The sequence below is a fragment of the Martes martes genome, assembly GCF_963455335.1.
Source record: "Martes martes genome assembly, chromosome: 14".
Lineage (NCBI taxonomy): Eukaryota > Metazoa > Chordata > Mammalia > Carnivora > Mustelidae > Martes > Martes martes.
Window position 1 is genome coordinate 34,926,450 of NC_137902.1, and position 19,412 is coordinate 34,945,861.

General features: G+C 40.0%; 1 protein-coding gene across 1 annotated transcript in view; it reads right to left on the bottom strand.

Annotated features, from left to right (window-relative positions):
* The window catches only part of TNKS2 (tankyrase 2), a 70,511-nt gene extending 51,652 nt beyond the window's left edge, over window positions 1-18,859 (bottom strand). The window contains exons 1-3 of the mRNA XM_080823318.1: window positions 18,346-18,859; window positions 4,190-4,414; window positions 1,948-2,043 (exon numbers count right to left, since the gene is read on the bottom strand). Of these exons, the coding sequence (XP_080679444.1) occupies window positions 1,948-2,043; window positions 4,190-4,414; window positions 18,346-18,544 (520 nt within the window). The 5' untranslated portion in view covers window positions 18,545-18,859. The remainder of the gene's footprint in view (window positions 1-1,947; window positions 2,044-4,189; window positions 4,415-18,345) is intronic.
* Between the last annotated feature and the right edge of the window lie 553 nt (window positions 18,860-19,412).

The window sequence follows — 19,412 nt, forward strand, 5'->3', positions numbered from 1 at the left end:
TTTATTTATTTATTTTTAGATGTTAAAATATCTTACCTTTTTTTTTAAATATCTTACTTCTTAAAAACTGACAGCCTATATAGAATCTTATCATAAAACCATATACATTACAAAAAATTTTTTATCAGAACACCTTCAATGTCTAGAAAAGTAGCATTTTTAGGCAGTTCCAGCTTGGAAATACAAATTCTCTGATTTCTTTATTTTTAAAGATTTTATTTATTTATTAGACAGAGATCACAAGTAGGCAGACAGGCAGGCAGAGAGAGAGAGTGGAGGAAGCAGGCTCCCCGCCAAGCAGAGAGCCCGATGTGGGGCTTGATCCCAGGACCCCGAGATCATGACCTGAGCCCAAGGCAGAGGCTTTAACCCACTGAGCCACCCAGGTGCCCCAATTCTGATTTCAAAAGGAGATGTTTCATAAACCTACTCACTGGTCAATAAAAATTAATTTCTGAGATTTCAAATATTTTAAGCTACTTTCATTTTTTTTTTTAAGTTTTTATTTTAATCACCAGGTGGTCATCTCAAGTGCACTCCTTAATCCCCATCACTTGTTTCACCCATCCGCCTACCCACCTCCCCTCTGGTAACCATCAGTCTGTCCTCTATAGTTAAGAGTCTATTTCTTGGTTTTCCTTTTTTCCCCCTTTGCTTATTTTTTTTTGTTTCTTAAATTCTTTACAAGAGCAAAATCATATGGTACTTGTCTTTCTCCGACTTATTTCACTTAGCATTATACTCTAGCTCCATCCATGTTGTTGCAAAAGGCAAGAATTCATTCTGTTTCATGGCTGAGTAATATTCCATTGTGTATATATACCACATCTTTTTTATCCATTTATCTATGGATGGACACTTGGGCTGCCTCTATACCTTGGCTATCGTAAATAATGCTGCTATAAACATCAGGGTGCATGTGTCCCTCTGAATATGAGTGTTTCTGTATTTTTGAGTAATACCCAGTAGTGCAACTGCTGGATTGCTGGGTAGTTCTATTTTTTAAGGAACCTCCATGCTGTTTTCCATAGTGCCTGCACCAGTTTGCATTCCCAGCAACAGTGCACAAGGGTTCCTTTTTCTCTACATCCCCACCAACACCTATTGTTTCTTATGTTGTTGATTTTTAGCCATTCTGACAGATGTAAGTGATGTTGAGTATTTTTTTTTTTTAAGAGAGAGAATGCGTGCGTTTGTATGCACAGGAGTGGGGTGGGGAGGGGCAGAGGGAAAGACAGAGATAGAATCCATCCTGGGCATGGAGCCTGATGCAGGGCTTGATCTCATGACCCTGAGACCATAACCTGAACCGAAATCAGGAGTTGGAGGCTAACTGACTGAGCTACCCAGGTGCCCCAACACTGAGCATCTTTTCATGTGTTTGCTGGCCAACTGTCTGTCTTTTTGGAGAAATGTCTATGCATGTCTTCTGCCCATTCTTAATTGGATTGTTTGGTTTTTGGGTGTTGATTTTTCTAAGTTCTTTATAAATTTTGGATATTAATCCTTTATTAGAGATGTTATTTACAAATATCTTCTCCCATTCTGTAAGCTGTCTTTTAGTTTTGTTGACTGTTTCCTTCTCTGTGCAAAAGCTTTTTATTTTGATGTAGCCCCAGTTGTTTATTTTTGCTTGGAAAAGTCAGGGACATTTAAAACATGTCCTGAATACATGATAGTAACACGCAATTAGCTATTACCCCTGAACGAAATAAGACAGGAAGCACAAATTTAAACACCAATTTAAAAAGAAAAAAGAAAAGCTTTACTTTTCTTAGGTAAGAATCAAACACCAATTATCCAGAGGTAGAGAAGATTAACAACTGAACTGACAGTATTTTGAAAATCTAGTTAAAAGTCATTAACTGGAGGAAACAGACCATCTACCTAGGAGGCTCAATTCTTTATATTCTTCCCAGAATACCCAAAGTGAGTACGTAGACTTACCGGTCAGCACTGCTTTGGCAGATGGGTCTGCTAAATCTAATGCTGTCCTTCCATCTGTATTCCGGATGGTTGGCTCAGCTCCATGCTGTAAGAGCACTGCAACAACACAGTGACACTACCTTTCAAAATGGTAATCATGACAATCTGATCTTCTCAAAATTCTGGTCCAGAAGTCTTTGAGTTATTTAAACACCTTCCATATCCTGACGGCATGCTGAATGTTACATTTTAAAGATAAGATTGTATAAAATATTGCATTATTTAATGTATAGCATACACTAAATAAATGCCCCCTAAGCTCAATGTCAGGTTTCCTTTGCTTTGTGACTAAGGACAGGTAAGAGTATATAAAGAAATAAAAGGCTAATTTGCTTGAAAGCTTGTTCTCTAACTCCAAATGAACGACTGCTCATGGTACACTGTCCTATCGTAACAAAAATGGAATTTCTAAAGCTATGGATAGTCCAGGAATAGGGATCTGTGGAATTAGAAAAGAAAAATAAAATCACATGGAAAAATTCTTTAAAAAAGAAAAAAATGCCTTCTGTAGGGTTAACAAACCCCAAATCAAAACTGTTTCATTACATCCTAGAACATACACAAAAAGGCTCATGCTATATTCTGTATTGTTATTTGTCATATAAAGATATTCTAGCACACTCTGTAAGTAAGGTGCCGAGGAAAGACAGGCAAATACATGCAGAAAGGGGAGCCTACCTCCCGTTCTTTGACACAGTTATATTCATTCCACTCTACTACTCCCTGTAACAATGCTGGCCAACAGAAATAAAATGTGAGCCACACATGTAATTTAGAATTTTCTAGTAGCCACATTAAAAAAAAAGAAAAAAAAGAAAAGAAACAGGTTAAATTATTTTAAACACATTTTATTTAACCCAATATACCCAAAGTACCATTTCAGTGTTTTATTTATACTGTGATCAATATAAAATTGAGACTTTTGCATTGCTCTTTTTCCAAAGTCGATCTGTGAAAACTGGTATGTAAAAAGTGTATCTCAATACAAATCAGCCATATTACAAGTCCTCAGCTACCATACTGGACAGTGAAGACCTATAACTATATTTGGAAAACCCTACATTATTAAAGCTGATTATTTGTATCTCTGAGACTCAGGAACTAGAAAAGGACTATGAGCAGAGGGAGTAGCAACTTAGGTAACACACAGGAAAGGAGAATTGGGCAGAGATTACTGGGTAATGCGTTTTATATCTTTATAAATGACCTAACTTAAACTAACCTGACCAGTATAAATAGTGATTTGGGGCTTTGCGATGAGGGAGAACAGTCAGTCCAGCTTAGAGCACCTGGGCTTTTCCTAGTGCACAGAGTTGGTTTTCTATCTGTCTCCAACATTTCAACTGTCCCTGTTTTGCATCAGGAAACAGAGCTAAGGTAAGCAGAGTCCAAAATCCCTGACTAGTAGGCTCAGAAAAGTTAATACCAGATTAATGAAACTCTCAAATAAGCAACCTTTTCAATGATAATTTTGTCAGTGATCAACCTGTCAGGCAAATCTTCTATCATCTGTTAAAGCATTGTAAATGACTGATAATTTGTCCTTCAAATGTTTCTGTACTTATCCTGCCATTTCTATTCTACAACAACCTTACTTCATGCCCTCATCATTTGTCATCTGGGTTATTCTACAGCTTCCTAGCTGGTCTCTCTGATGCCTTCTTTTCAACCTAACCCCCTTCAGATCATTCTTTTGAAAATAAGCTACACTTCATGAGACTGTTTTCTTAAAAGTCTTCAATGATTCCACACTACCTACATAACAATAACAAGCTCCCTAACCTGGAATTCAAAGCTCTTTATAAAGAAGTCTACCTACCTTTTTCAATCTTTCTCCCATTACTTCCTGGAAAGACTCCAGGAAGGAGCAACCTGACTCTAACCAAGTCACAGTACTCAGTTCCCTCTAACAATTCCTGTTCACTTCTACCATGACTTTACCTGGTTTTTCATGTGTCTTATTCTCCCAAGAGAATCTACATTTCTAGAGAAAAGGAATTTTGTATTCTCTTCTTTAAAGAACTTAAGTTTAATATCATATAAAAACAGACACTCAGTAAATAATGGTTAGGTTAAATTACAAAGTGTTCTTTAGTATTTAAATTCAGCCTGGCAGAATTTGATCATATTAACAAGTGAATTCAATTTAGACTCAGAATAGTTACAAACTTTCAAGGAAGATTCAGAAAGTAAATAGTCTTACCAATGCAAACATCAATCTTTCCTTTAATTGCAGCTTCATGGAGGGGGGTGTAATTCCAATTATCACGAGCATTTGGGTCTGCACCATGTCGCAAAAGGAGACTGACTACTTCAGCATGACCAAAAGAACATGCGTTATGAAGAGGAATAAGCCCCCCATCATCACGTGCTTGGACATTTGCACCATTCTGAAGCAAATATTCAACTACATCTTTCCGCCCAAAACCTAGAAGAAAGCAAATTATCCACATTTAAGTTTGCCAAAGAAAATATATCACTTAGTAATAAGTACTAGCTATGCTAAAATGTCTTTGGATGAAGAATAACAAAAGATTTAACAATTCAAAAAATAACTGATGGAAAGATCTGGAATATATCACTAATTAATCTTAATGAGAAAGCCAAGGGCCTAACGGTTTAGGCAATACAGCTGATCCTCGAACAACATGGGTGTGAACTGCATGGATCCACTTATAAGCAGATTTTTTACAATACTGTAAATGTATTTTTTCTTCATTATTATTGTAAGAATACAGTATACAGGACATATAATATACAAAATATGCATTACTCGACTGTTTATGTTATCAGTAAGACTTCTATGGTCAACAGCAGGGTGTTTGTGGTTGAATTTTGGGTAGTCAGAGGTTATATGCAGATTTCTAACTGCACAGGGGGTCAACACCCCAAACCTCACGTTGTTTAAGGGTCAACTGTACCATTAACTTCAGAGAATGGTTATGAAATAGGTGACTGAAAGCCCAATGTTCAAATGTTTTCCACTCTAGACTAGCATTTCTAATAGCAAATACAGAGTTCTGCATATTTAGAGTGCATACATTTTCAGATGTCCTAAGTATATAACTCTTGCTACAGAATCCCTTTCCCACATCTATCTCATAAAATGGTTCCACTAAATTGGGGGACTAAGAGATAGCAACAAGGAATTCTGCTTACAGTTTATATGTATCTATGCAGTGAAGATGAAAGTGATCCTCGGCAAAGGTGTGACATCAGGTGTCTTCAAAGGAGCCCCTACTTTGTCACATGCATAACACAAGCACCTTCTTTCTAGGTAGGAGGCCTCCTTTGGAAAACCATGTACCAAAGTTCTGCTGTAAGTGCCCCCATATCAAACAACAGAAAAAGTCCTACAACTCATTTTTACTGGTTTACAGCTTTAGTACCAATGAATTCCCATCTCTTACCATTCTCGTTCTCGCATAAAAGCACTTAAAACCTTTCTACAGCTAAAAAAATGAAAAGAATTTCAGGCATATGTTAAAGCAGATACATGTGTGCTGAGAGAGAGAGAGAAAGCCCTTCTCACTCATCTAAAGTTTCAACCCAATATTCTTTTTTATTTGATGAGAATATTTTGAAAATTATTTTTATTAACATATAATGTATTATTTGCCCCAGGGTCACCCCAATATTCTTAAAACCACCAAGGCTGAATATTGTTCTTCTAAGACCAGAGTGTGAGCTGAATGAGAAAGCAGCAGTAGCATGCTTTTAAGGTGTATGCCTGGGGCTGGCCTAGTTGCAGGCGATGGAAGAATTAGATGGCTGTAAAGATTACCTGGATTCTATGTTTTGTTCTATTTATTTATTTAAAAAGACTTTTATTTATTTATTTATTTTACATAGGGAGATCACATGTAGGCAGAGAGGCAGGCAGACAGAGGGGGAAGCAGACTCCCTGCTGAGTAGATCACCGGATGCGGGGCTCAATCCCAGGACCCTGAGATACGGCAGAGGCTCAACCCACTGAGGCACCCAGGCACCCACTATGTTTTGTTTTAATATTGGTAGGCTCCATGTCACAAAGATGAGTATCTTTGTATCTCTGATTCTCCTTATTCTCAAAGAGCTCACAAATTAAGACAGGGAGAAACAAAAAGAGCTAAGAATTTCAATACAATATGACTGCCATACAGAGGTACATATAAAATGGTACAGAGTCCAAAGAAGGGAATATCCAAATTGGGGGAAAGCAGAGAATAAGAAGGACTACCCAAGGAGATTCCAGCAAGGATATCTGAGTTGAAAAATTAAGGGGTCATTAGGAGAATGGGGCAAGGAAAGATGAGGGGAAGGACTGGAACAAGGGAAGAGCACTGCAGTCCAAGCAGAAGAGAACAAAAAGTACATAGAAGACCAAAAAGTACATAGAAGCATAAAAGAGCAAATCATTCCTAACAGGATACAAAATGCTAATTAGGCAGATGCCAGGTGAGGAAGAACCTTTTATATGTCATGCTAAGGCAGCATCTGGATTTTGTCTTATGGAATAGAGAATAGTGTTTTTAAAAACTGTTTTCAGGCAGATTTTAATGAATTATTTTCTGTCCTTAAAAAAATTCGAGATATAACTTAAATAAAACATATGAGTTTCAGGCATACAATATAATAATTCAGTATTTATGTACACTGTCAAATGATCACAATAAGTCTAGTTAATATCCACCGACACACCTAATTACAAATTTTCTTGTGATGAGAACTTTTAAGAGCTACTCTCTTAGAAACTTTCAAATACATGTGATTAACTATAGCCACCATACTATACTTTATTCTTTTTTTGTAATGGAAACTTGTATCTTTGGACCACCTGTACCCACCCCTCATCCCCTACTTCTGGCAACCACCAATCTGTTCTGTGAACTTGGATTCTTTTGTTTTGTTTAGTAAGATTCCACATACAAGTGAAATCATACAGTACTTCTTTCTTTTACTTAGCATAACACACTCAAGGTCAATCCATGTCACAAATGGCAATATTTCACTCTTATGGTTAAATAATATTCTATTATAAATATATACATATACCACATTTCCTTCATCCATCAACTGACACCTGGGATGCTTCAGGTCTTGACTATTGTAAATGACACTGCAATGAACAGGTGTGTGTGTTTATCTTTTTGAGCTAACAATTCCTAATGAAATCTTGTAAAATTCTAATATACTGCGTGATCACTGAAAAAATACCCAATGCCTGGCACCTAACTGGCACTCATAGAGTTGCAAATTAACTGGATTCAGTGTAACAATACAATTCAGCTTGAATCCTCCTTCTTCAAAAGCCCTCACAAAGACCCAAAGGAAATTATCCCTGTATTACTGAGGCATCTCCTAGAAATAGTATGAAAAATAACTGCTATACGTTTTAAGTCATTACTGAAGGACAAACAAATACCTAGTAATGTTTAAGAACAACAATAAAGGGGCACCTGGGTGGCTCAGTGGGTTAAAGCCTCTGCCTTCGGCTCAGGTCATGATCGCGGGGTCCTGGGATCGAGCCCCGCATTGGGCTCTCTGCTCAGCGGGGAGCCTGCTTCTCCCTCTCTCTGCCTGCCTCTCTGCCTACTTGTGATCTGTGTCTGTCAAATAAATAAATAAAATCTTTAAATAAAAAACGAAACACTGTTCTGCTTCTTTAAAAAAAAAAAATCTAGTAATATCCCAGAAACCAACTCCTATCAGTACCTATTTTATTTGTTGGAAGTATCATAATTTAACTATAGATCTTCCTCAACTTCTGATGGGTTTATAGCCTGATAAACCCATTAAAATTAAAATACTCTTAAGTCAAAAATGCATTTAATACACCTGACCTACTAAACATCAATCACAGCTTAGCCTAGCCCACCTTAAAGAGCTCAGAACACTTATATATTAGTCTACAATTGGGCTAAATCATTTCACACAAAGCCTATTTTATAATATAGTGTTGGGTATCTCCTGCAATTTACTGGATACTGTACAGAAAAAGAGTAACGTAACGATTTTATAGAATGGTTTTAAGTGAACTGGCTGTTTACCCTCATGTCTGCATAGCTGACTGGAGCTGCAGCTCAATGCCCCTGCCCAGCATCATGAGTATCGTACCGCATAGTTCCAGCCCAGGAAAAGATCAAAATTCAAAATCTGAAGTATGGATTCTACTCAATGCATACCACTGTAAAATCATACAATCATAAGTCAAACCATCATCAGTAGGAGATCTGTAGTTTCTTTTTCATGGATGGTTATTACTAATTTTTTGCTACTGTACACAATATTGCCAGAAGCAACTAAAGAGAAAATTGACAGCATCTGGTGACTTCTTTAACTTGAGGACAGAGAAGGAATGGGGGTGATTATCAGATCTCTGAGAAACAAAACAGCTTTTGTGGGTTAAGATGATTTAGTTTTGGAAATGCTTAGTGAGGAGCTTACGGATCAAATACCAAGTAGAAGATTCTGCAGATCTTGAACTCAGGAGCTAGAGCTATGACCATCAGGATGACATTTCAAGCCATCCATGAAAATAAATGAGGCTGGCTACAAAGCACTAGTTTTCTATCTGTTTTGTTGAAAGAAGTGTACTTCTATCAAAGATCCATCACTTTTCATCTTGCACCTTCTCAAAGTCTCTGTTCTCTCCCCACTCCCAACAACCTCTCCCTTTCTACTAGATGATTCTTGATAGTATGTAAACGTGTTCTACATCTTCTATTTTATGAAAAATATCCTCCCTAAACTCAAATTTCCATTTTTCTGCTCCCTTGCATAATCAAATCTCTAAAGGCTGTCACCAATTCTCTCTATTCACACTTCTTCCAAATCCAATCTGGCTTCTGCTTCTTTGTAACTGCTTTCATCAAAGTCATTTAAAATCTCCATGTTGCCAAATTCAAGGGATATATGTCTGTCTTCATTTGATCATACCCCTCAACAACATTTGGCAACTAAGTACTCCCTTCCTTGCTGAAACACCCTCTCCGAAATTTCCATTTCATCACACACTCCTAGTTTTCCTGTCTCATCTATTCATTTAACAAATGATCAGGGAGTATCTACTACATGACAGACACTTTTTTTTGGTGCCTGGGACATGCTAGTGAACAAGAGACCAAATCCCTGCCTTTGAGAACTTTTTTCTGTGGAGACGGGCATAAATGAGCAATAAATGGAAAAAAAAAAAAAGCTAGAAGGTCACAGGATAAAAAGCAGAATAAGGAGAGATCAGGGTGTATGTATGGAGGTGGGTTATATAGTTCAATAGGGAGGTCACCACAGGTGTTGTTGGGATGGTAACATTTGATCAAAGACTTGAAAGACAGGGAATTAGCCTTCCTGCCAACAGTATGGCCAGAGTGACTGAAGCTGAGTGAGAAAGCAGCAGCAAAGTAGGAGATGAGGTTAGAAGTAATGAGGGCCAGATACATAGGTTCAAGGACCACTCCAAGAACCTGGTGGCAATTGTCAGAATAACTAGTGGCAGATCCTGGATACTCTGAAGGTAGAGCCTGCATAGTTTCTCTTGGATTGGATGAGGGTTGAGGGTACAGCTGAAAAGGTGAGAGTGAGAGGAATCATGGATGACATTAAAGTTTTTGGACTGAGATAAAGGGGTGAAGCTGTCATCAACTTAAATGGGAAGGCTGCAGACAAAACAGGTCTGTGGCAGAAGAGGAGGAGTTCAAGTCTGGGCAGTCCTATCTACCCAAGGCCATCCTGCCTCCTCCACCTAATTTCTAAATGTTCGCATTCCTCTGGACTCAGTTCTTTACCCATTTTTCCCTTCTTAGATGATCTCATCTACTCCTATGGCATTAAGTACCATTTAGATATACAGCTTCCAAATTTAAATCCCCAGTCTAGCTAGACCTTTCACCTGAATTCCAGACAGTTTACTGGACATATCTCCACCTGGATATTTCAAAGTCATCTCAAACTCAACATGTTCCCAAACTTTTCTTCATTTCCAATGACCCTTGCTCTAGACCCAACCACTACTGTCTCCAGCTTGAACTATTTCAACAGTCTAATTGGGCCTCACCACTTTTGTCCCCAGTGACCTTTTATTATTTATTTTTAAAAGATTTTATTTATTTATTTGACAGAGATCACAAGCAGGCAGAGAGGCAGGTAGGGAGAGAGCAGGAAGCAGGTTCCCCGCCGAGCAGAGAGCCCAACTCGGGGCTCGATCCCAGGACCCTGGGATCATGACCTGAGCCAAAGGCAGAGGCTTTAACCCACTGAGCCACCCAGGTGCCCCCCCAGTGACCTTTTATTTTTATTTTATTTACTTATTTATTTTTTAAAAAGATTTTATTTTTTTATTTGACAGAGATCACAAGCAGGCAGAGAGGCAGGTAGGGAGAGAGCAGGAAGCAGATTCCACGCTGAGCAGAGAGCCCGATGTGGGGCTCGATCCCAGGACCCTGGGATCATGACCTGAGCCGAACGCAGAGGCTTTAACCACTGAGCCACTGGCCCCCCAGTGACCTTTTAAAAACATCTGGGTGGCTCAACTGGTTAAGAGTCTGACTTTTGATCTCAGCTCAGCTCTTGATTTGAGTTCAGGCCCCAGGTTAGGCCCAAGCTGGGTGTAGAGCCTACATAAAAGACAAAAAACCAAACAAAAAAACACACAAAAAAACAAAAACCCCCCACCAAAAAGTCATCATTATTATTTAAATTATTTAAACCATGATATAATATGTACCAATATATTATCATTATATTATCAATAATATAGTATTTCTTTAAAATAATTCACTGGCTTCCCAGTGATGCTCACAGAGTAAAATTCAATCACTCTTACTGTGTCCTACAAGACCTGATGCATGAACTAGGTCTTATCTACTTCTCTAACTTCATTTCATACTACTCTTCAGTTTCCAAATATGATTCAGCTTTCTTTCAGTTTATCAAGCATGCTAACGTTACATGCTGCCCTTCTGCTTGGACTGCTCTTCCCCTTTTCTTTGCATTTCTCACTACTTAACTGCAGTCATCCCTCACTATACATTCCTTTTGACTAATTCAATAATTTTTTATCAACAGGATTTCCTAGCCATCAAGGTCACTGAAACCTGTGTGAAGACTGACAGTAGAAACCAGTATCTTTTTATTATTTATTTATTTTTAAAAAAGTTATTATTTTTTTAAAAGATTTTATCTTGTTTATTTAATAGACAGATATCACAAGTAGGCAGAGAGGCAGGCAGAGAGAAAGGGGGAAGCAGGCTCCCCATTGAGCAGAGAGCCTGACTTGGGGCTCAATCCCAGGAACCTGAGATCATGACCCGAGCCGAAGGCAGAGGCTTAACCCACTGAGCCGCCCAGGCGTGCCCCGCCCCCCCCAAATTATTATTTTTTGAAAATCTTATTTATTTGAGAGACGGAGAAAGAGAGAGAGAATGAGCAAGGGGAGGGGCAGAGGAAGAAACAGACTCCCCGCTGAGCAGGGAGGCTGATACAGGACTCGATTCTAGAACCCGGAGATCACGACCTGAGCCAAAGGCAGACTGAACAACCCAGGCATCCTTGAAATCGGCACTTTTTTTTTTTTTAAAGATTTTATTTATTTATTTGACAGACAGAGATCACAGGTAGGCAGAGAGGCAGCCAGAGAGAGAGGAAGGGAAGCAGGTTCCCCGCTGAGCAGAGAGCCCAATGCGGGGCTCGATCCCAGGACTCTGGGATCATGACCTGAGCTGAAGGCAGAGGCTTTAACCCACCGAGCCACCCAGGCGCCCCGAAATTGGCACTTTTTTAAAAAAAAGATTTTATTTATTTATTTATTTGAGAAAGAGCGAGAGAGAGCATGAGAAGGGGGAGGGTCAAAGGGAGAAGCAGACTCCCACTGAGCAGGGAGCCCAATGTGTGACTCAATCCTGGGACTCCAGGATCATGACCTGAGCTGAAGGCAGTCACTTAACCAAATGAGCCACCTGGGCGCCCAATATGGCATGTTTTTAAAGTCGTACTATAAAGACCACAGTATGTGAGTGGAGGTCATGTTGCTATCCTCAAAGAGTAGATGAAGAGTTGGAGCTCTTGAAGGTCTGAAGCCACTTCTTTGCATGAAAAAAATTATTTAGAGGGGGTCAGCAGGTAGCTATTTCAAATTTTAAAATCTTTTATTGTTGGAAGTTTGGCAAAAGCTTTAGATTTTTTTTTTTTAAAGATTTTATTTATTTGAGATAGAGAGTGAAAAGAGAGCACAAGAGGGAGAAGGAGACTCACTGCTGAACAGGGAGCCCAATGTGGGGCTCGATCTCAGGACCCTGGGATCATGACATGAGCTGACGGCAGAAACTTAACCGAGTGAGCCACCCAGGCACCCAAAAATTTAAGATGTTTCTCAAACTCCGAGGGCTAAACCTTGATGAAATCCTCTTTCTTATAGTCTCAAGAACAGTTCAAAGTCTTCTGGTAAGTACTCTTTAAAAAAAAAAAAAAAAAGGCTTTGCAGGATATATTCTGATCATGTTCTCACTGGCCAGGTAAAACATGAGAAGTCATTAGAGTTAATGGCAATCTCTAAATCCTAAGGATCTCTTTACAAAGGTGTCAGAAGCCTAAAGTTAGTAGTGATGGCTACTCAGGATACACTGCGGTCTATTTTATAACTATGGAACAGAATTCATCTTCAAATACTGCTCTACATTTGAAAATAATGATGAAATCATACACTGAGTCTGAATTCACTAAAAAGCACTGACGAGAAAACAAAACAGGCGTATTTGGAAAGTAAATCTGCTGATCAATAAACTGTGTCACTTAATGGTAGGTATTATGTCCTGTTCATTTCTATTCACTGGCCAAGGTCAGTAGCTGGCATATAGCAGGATTTGATAAACATCTGCTTAGTACATTGTTGGAAGCGTAAGCAAATGACCCTCACAAGACTATGCAGTTGCCGATATGTGATCATTAAAGAGTCTATTCAATTTTTTTCTTGTCAAATTTCACTACTATGTCGGTGCCATCAGTTTCAGGACTATTGCTAACCATGACTATTGTTAACATCTTATTTTGCTACTATACTAAAACATGATTTAATCTGAATGGCTTCCAAAGAGCAGGGGAAGTCACAACAGAAAAACCAATTTAGACTCTCAGAGAGTTTCACTGAAGGCCACCACCTCCCCTTTTTTTTACAGTCCAAATGTGGGATGGGCCACTGATATAAACTGTCCAATATGAAATGATAGTGATGTCCAGGCTGGTGTCACACAGGGCTTTGTCAGAAGGAAAAGCTCAGAAACAGAAAATGTCAAAAACCACTATGAGACAGAGAAGGCTCTTGTGGTCTGGGAATTGGGAATGTATAATTAAGAAGCCCTCAGCTTTGACTTATACAGCCAGGACTCTTACCAGATTTTTCTGAGGGATGCTATTTTAAACCTCTCATTTACTATTTAGTTTACCAAGATCCAGGACAGTTATCCTCCATATATATTTCTTTAGAATGAGGAATATAAATAACAAGGTTTTGCTCAGTGCAACTTGGGACAGATACACTACCTCTCTGGTCAGACTAGGAGAAACCTGGAAAAGAATGTCATGGCCTCTGGGTTATCAAATCCTGACAATCTGAGTGAAGAGTACTGAAACAAATACTCCAAACTAGTTATTATTGAAGTAAATCTCTAAGTCCCACAAGATCTGAAGAAAGAGGTGTAGCTCAAGTCTTGGTAATATACTGGGAGATCTGGTAAGTTAAGAAATATTCTAAATTCTTCAACAAACGTCTTTACTTGATATATACACATTTTTTTTTTTTTTTTTTGAAAGAGAGAGAGAGAGTGAGCGAGCACAGGCAGACAGAGTGGCAGGTAGTGGCAGAGGGAGAAGCAGGCTCCCCGATGAGCAAGGAGCCGGATGTGGGACTCGATCCCAGGACGCTGGGATCATGACCTGAGCCGAAGGCAGCCGCTTAACCAACTGAGCCACCCAGGTGTCCCTATACACATTTTTAAACTGATGTGGGATTTAATCATTTCCCACAACAAAAACAAATCCTGGAAATAATCTATAATCCTAGTCCTAGGTAAGGAATATGGATCCATTTTGTGCATCTCCTAGAATTACAGCATTGGCCTATAGCCAAAAGTAGGAAAAGCTATTGAGATGGTTTTGGAGGTCTTAGCACCATTTTGGGAAAGGATATGAATGGCAATCACAAAGGCTATTATATCTTTGGTAGACGACTTGTTAAAACATTCACTTGGGGTAAACATTCCACTTTTTTATACTAGTCCAGATTCTGACCATTTGGTCCAACTGCCCACTCTTTCTACAACATCTCTGAAAGATGCCAATCCAACCACTGGACACTTCCAGCCAATTTCACAATCAAACAGATTATTAAAGGCAGTCTGACTCCTTGTAACCTTTCACCTACTGGCCCTGGTTTTGACTGCCCAAGCCACACAACTCATATCCAATATCCCTTCCTCTTTTTTACTTGTCTTCTACGTATGTGAAAACAGTAGCGTTGTCTAACCTTAGACTTCTTTCATCTCTAAGGTGACTCTAGTTTTCTTATTTGTTGCTTTTATAATAAATTCCTTATGTTCTAATTTCACTTCCCTTCTCTGAATAAAATACCAAACCAGGGGTGCCTGGGTGGCTCAGCCAGTTGAGCGGATGGACTCTTTATTTCAGTGCAGGGTCGTGGGATTAAGCCCCACACTTGGTGCAGAGTCTGGTTGAGATTCTCTCCCTCTCCCCCGTTGCCCCTCCCCCCAAAGCACACTTTCCATCTCTCTCTCAAATAAATAAATCTTTAAAACAAAAACCAAAAAAGACACCAACCCTCCCCAAATGCTCTTACATGCAACTTACACAACTGAATAACTGGAATTCAATCTTAGTCCAACGTAGATGTCTGAGTAGCATATAAATACAAGTGTTACCTTGTTTAGCTGGAACTCTATAATGCAAGCTCTTTTCAACTTGACATTCTCTAATAACATATAAATATGTACCACATCTCTTTCCACCATCTCTATATGTGAATTCCTTAAACCTAAAAAGTGTTTTACATATTTCTCCACTGAATGATACCTCTCTGCATGCCGCAAAGACTGAAGCCGCGGAATTCTATCACCACCCTCAATCCTATTCTAAGATTCTAGAGAATGCTATGTATTTCCTTCTTTGGCTCTGACAGACAACATGACGTTCTTCCAAAGGTTTTGTCTCTCTTCTTTATTTTTCAGAAATAAATTCAGAGAACCAATCTCCTTTACTGTAATCTGCTATTTTCTAAGGGATTATACTGTCAAGAATTTCAGACGGTATTGCTTTTGGCAAAATTAGACTTGCAGCTTCCCTATCCATCAACTTGCCTCAACAAGTTTTGTGATTTATTAAAAAAAAAAAAATCATTCATATCCTCTGTGTGTGGTGGGGGATTGAAGAAGAAACAATTTTTTCTCGTAAGAAATGGCTTCTGAAGGGGTGCCTGGGTGGCTCAGTCCGTTAAGTGTTCAACTCTTGATTTTGGCTCAGGTCACGATCTCAGGGTCTTGAGACTGAGCCCCCATACTGGGATCCAAGCTCAGCACAGAGTGTGCTTGAGATTCTTTCTCTCCCTCTCCCTCTGCATCCCCCTACACTGAGTTCTCTCACTCTCTCTAAAATAAATAAATCTTAAGAAAAAGACCAAAATAAATGGCTTCTTAAATAATTTATCTAGAAGAAATGCAATCTCGTTTAATAGTAAAAAGCACCCAAAAGAAAAAAGTTTCTATTTATGTTTATTATTTTTCATTAAGAGAACTCTACTCCTTGGGAGTTAACTGCCTATTGGGAGCAAGTGACTACTCTTTTAATTTAACTAAATATTTATTAATTAATTAATTTAATTTAACTAAATATTTAATTTAACTAAATATTTTAGATGAGAAGACAAACCAGATTTTTTCTAAACTGTTCTATCATGATCCATTTCCTTAGTCTGCATAAATCTCATTCCCATTGCTTGGAAATCAAAACAGAGACAAAAACATGTCCCCACCCCCTGTAAAACCTCCAAACTTTAATTGGTTAAAAAAAAGAAAAAAACCCGGCTTACCCTACAATGTACAAACACAAGAACTGCTTGACCAAGCAGTTCCACAGTCCCCACACCTACACTGAGCTTCCAATGGCATGTTTATATGTACACCGACATGACAGCTCAAGGTCTCTAAGAGATTATAAAATGTATTCTCCTCATGTAAGAGAAAACGTAACTAGATACATTTATTTAAAAGTTAAAACTAGGTTTTCTCATTAATTACTAACTCAGATTGAATTTACAAAGCTAATTTTTTAGAAGTTTCTTATATGACTGGGTTTAGATGCAGGGGTTTTAATGCTCTGGTTTAATGCACACCATTAGCAACTTTTATTACTCTCCTTTTACACCTTAAATTCTTAGTTGTATAACCTGTATCAGATAATTTGGGTAAATACTGAGACACATTGATTCCTAAAACAAATTTTCCATTTCAGTCAAAGCCATATGAAATCTTATGTAAAAAAGTACTTTGAAATATTGGGAAAGACTGAGGGTGGGATGGTGGAGGAGGAACAAGGTCAATAAGAAGCTAATCCCACAACCTCTAAATATTACTATTTTCAGATATGAACTCATTAATACACCAAATTCTTGAAAGGTAGCAACTAAGATCTTGCTTGGCTATTTTTATCCCACAGATCAAGTGAACAGAATCTAAGTAACACTACCCTTTGGATTACTTATCAGTTGGTTATGACAATTTGCCAAATCAGTTGTTTAAATGTTGGCTACATGGCCAAACACGGCAATTCAAATTAGCTGAGAAAAGATAGCACTGATCACTAAAATTTTAGGCAAAATGGCAAGCAGGTGAGATCTGACTTTAGTGTTTTTCTCCTTTCTCTTTCTGCTGCCCACAGGCTGTTTCTAGTTCTCCCACCAAACCTTCCTCTTAAAAGGCTCCCCAAAAAGAAACCCAACAAAGTTGGAACTGACAAAGAAAGCATATCCTCTACTAGTATTTTTATATATATATATTTTTTTTTAAGATTTTATTTATTTATTTGACAGAGATAGAGATCACAAGTAGGCAGAGAGGCAGGCAGAGAGATAGGGAGAAGCAGGCCCCCTGCTGAGCAGAGAGCCCGATGCGGGGCTCGATGGCAGGACCCTGGAACCACGACCTGAGCCGAAGGCAGAGGCTTTAACCCACTGAGCCACCCAGGCGCTCCTAGTATTTATATTTTAAAACAGGTACGAGTTAAAGCAAATAACTTAAGTAAAAGCAATGTCTGTGAACATGGGAATTTTTCTTACACTCTTTCTCTGCTCATCATGCCTACTACAAAAGAAGGGAACCTTTTAAAACATATTGTTTTTTAAAAAATTATCTTAACCAGACATGTAATACAAAATAAAAAACCAAGAATATCCTAAGTATGAGAACCTACTCCCATTTTCAATCATGCATAGCTCACCTGAGGATACAGTCATGATCTTTTCTCCAAGTGAAAGGCATAAATGATTTATGGAAATACACTGAGAAACAGAAATAAACTGAGAACCCCTAGTTCTTTTAAATTCTTCAGTTAAACTTAATACCTTTATATCATAAAGTCAACATAGTAAATATTAAAGGAAAAGTAATTCAAACGATCTAAATCTCTGAAAGAGGCGAGATGCGTCCCAACTTCAATTCTAGATCCCAGCTTAAGTACCTCCACCATCTCTCCATCTCATCCTACCACTTTCCACCTCAACTTGTGTATGTGGCAGCCACGACCCGCCCGCACCCCACCCCCCCAAAGTCAAATCTCAGTTCACCCAAACTTGATTACTCCCAGTTCTAGCCTCTCCAGAAACTTGCTAATGACTGGCTACCCTGACAAACCCATTAACACTAACGTGTCAGTGGCTAATTAAGCTACTCCTCCTAAATTACACCCTTGTATTTTACAAAGGCCTCTAAAACCTTAACCCAAAGGACTGATAAGAATTATAGTGGAACTTGCAAGAACGATAAATTTTGGAGATAAATGGCCTTTCAAATCACAGGGTCTACGGCGTCCCCTACCCTTTCGTGTGTATGAAAGGCTCCTAGAGTAGCAAAACCGGAAGTTGGTACAGGTATTGTTGATACAAAACAAAGCAAAAAAAAAAAAAAAATCCACTGAGTGGGGCACGCTCGCCACCTAGCCCCATGGCCTCGCCTTGGTCCCCAATCGATGAGAGCGAGATGACTAGTACCGGAGTCCTAGGGGGAAAAGCCGGGGCCAGAGGAGCGCAGCGTTCGGTTTGAGGCCTGAGAGCCACGGTGGGCCGGAGGGGTATAGGGCGAAGCGAGGCGGCATCGGTCGGGTTACCTGCGGCAAAGTGCAGTGGGGTGGATTTCCTGCCTGCCGTGTCGCGGCTGTTCACCTTCTCGGGGGTCACTAGCCTCTTGACTCGCTCCACGTCCCCGTTGCGGCACGCCTCGAAGAGCTCGCGGGCGGCTGGCTCCACGGCCTCGGCCGCCGCGCCCGCGCAGGCCGCGCCCCCGCCGGCGCAGCGGCGGCCCGACATGATCCTGGCCGCCGCCGCCGCCAGCAGCAGCGCCAGCAACGGCAGCAGGAGCCCCGGCCCTGCAAGCAAGAGGGCGAGGCCCCCCGGAGCAGACGCGCTCAGGGCCTGGGCCGCTCGGCTCCCTGCTGTCACCGGGGTTGGCGCAGTCCCATGGCCGCGCCGCCACGCGCCCCTCGCTCGGCCCCGCGACCCCGGGCTGCCCCTCGGCGGCGGAGGCAGCGCGAACCCGCCGTTCGAGCCCCGAAGCGACGCGGCGGCGGAAGCTGGCAAGACCCCTCCTGCCAGCTCCGCTGAGCCCTGGGAGGGCACGTGACGTAGTGCGGCGCGTGCGCAGTGCTGGGAGACCAGCCCTGCAAGTTTTGGCGAGTGGGGCCTTGCGGAGGGGCTTGTGGGAAATGTGAGGCGAGAACCTTTGGCCGCGGGAGGAGAAGGGGCTTCGTTCGACCGCCATCTTTGCAGTGGGTTTTGCTGAAGTCGAATGCTTTTGGTTATTGTCCTTTTTTAATGCATGGATTTCATGAGCTAAATTTCCTTATTGTTATTACACTGAAAAGAGCCATTGAAAGTTTCCCCCCGATCTTGCATATTATTTTGGAATTCTTAGTGTGGAAATTTTCCATTTTTTGGCTTTCACAATCCCTTTCTCCTGGGGGATTTCTTTTCCGTTTTCTTTACTGTCTCTTTCTTTCCCTTGCAAATGGTATTCTGTTGTTTCTTGTGAGTCACATCTCGAAACGAATGAGTTGCTTTCCACTTCATGGGGAGTTTGGATAAGTTGTCCAAAGAAAGCGATGAAAGTGTGTTCCAATTCTAAATTAATAATTGAGTGGGCTGGCTCTGATTAATTACTCTTCCCATAGTCGTTAGG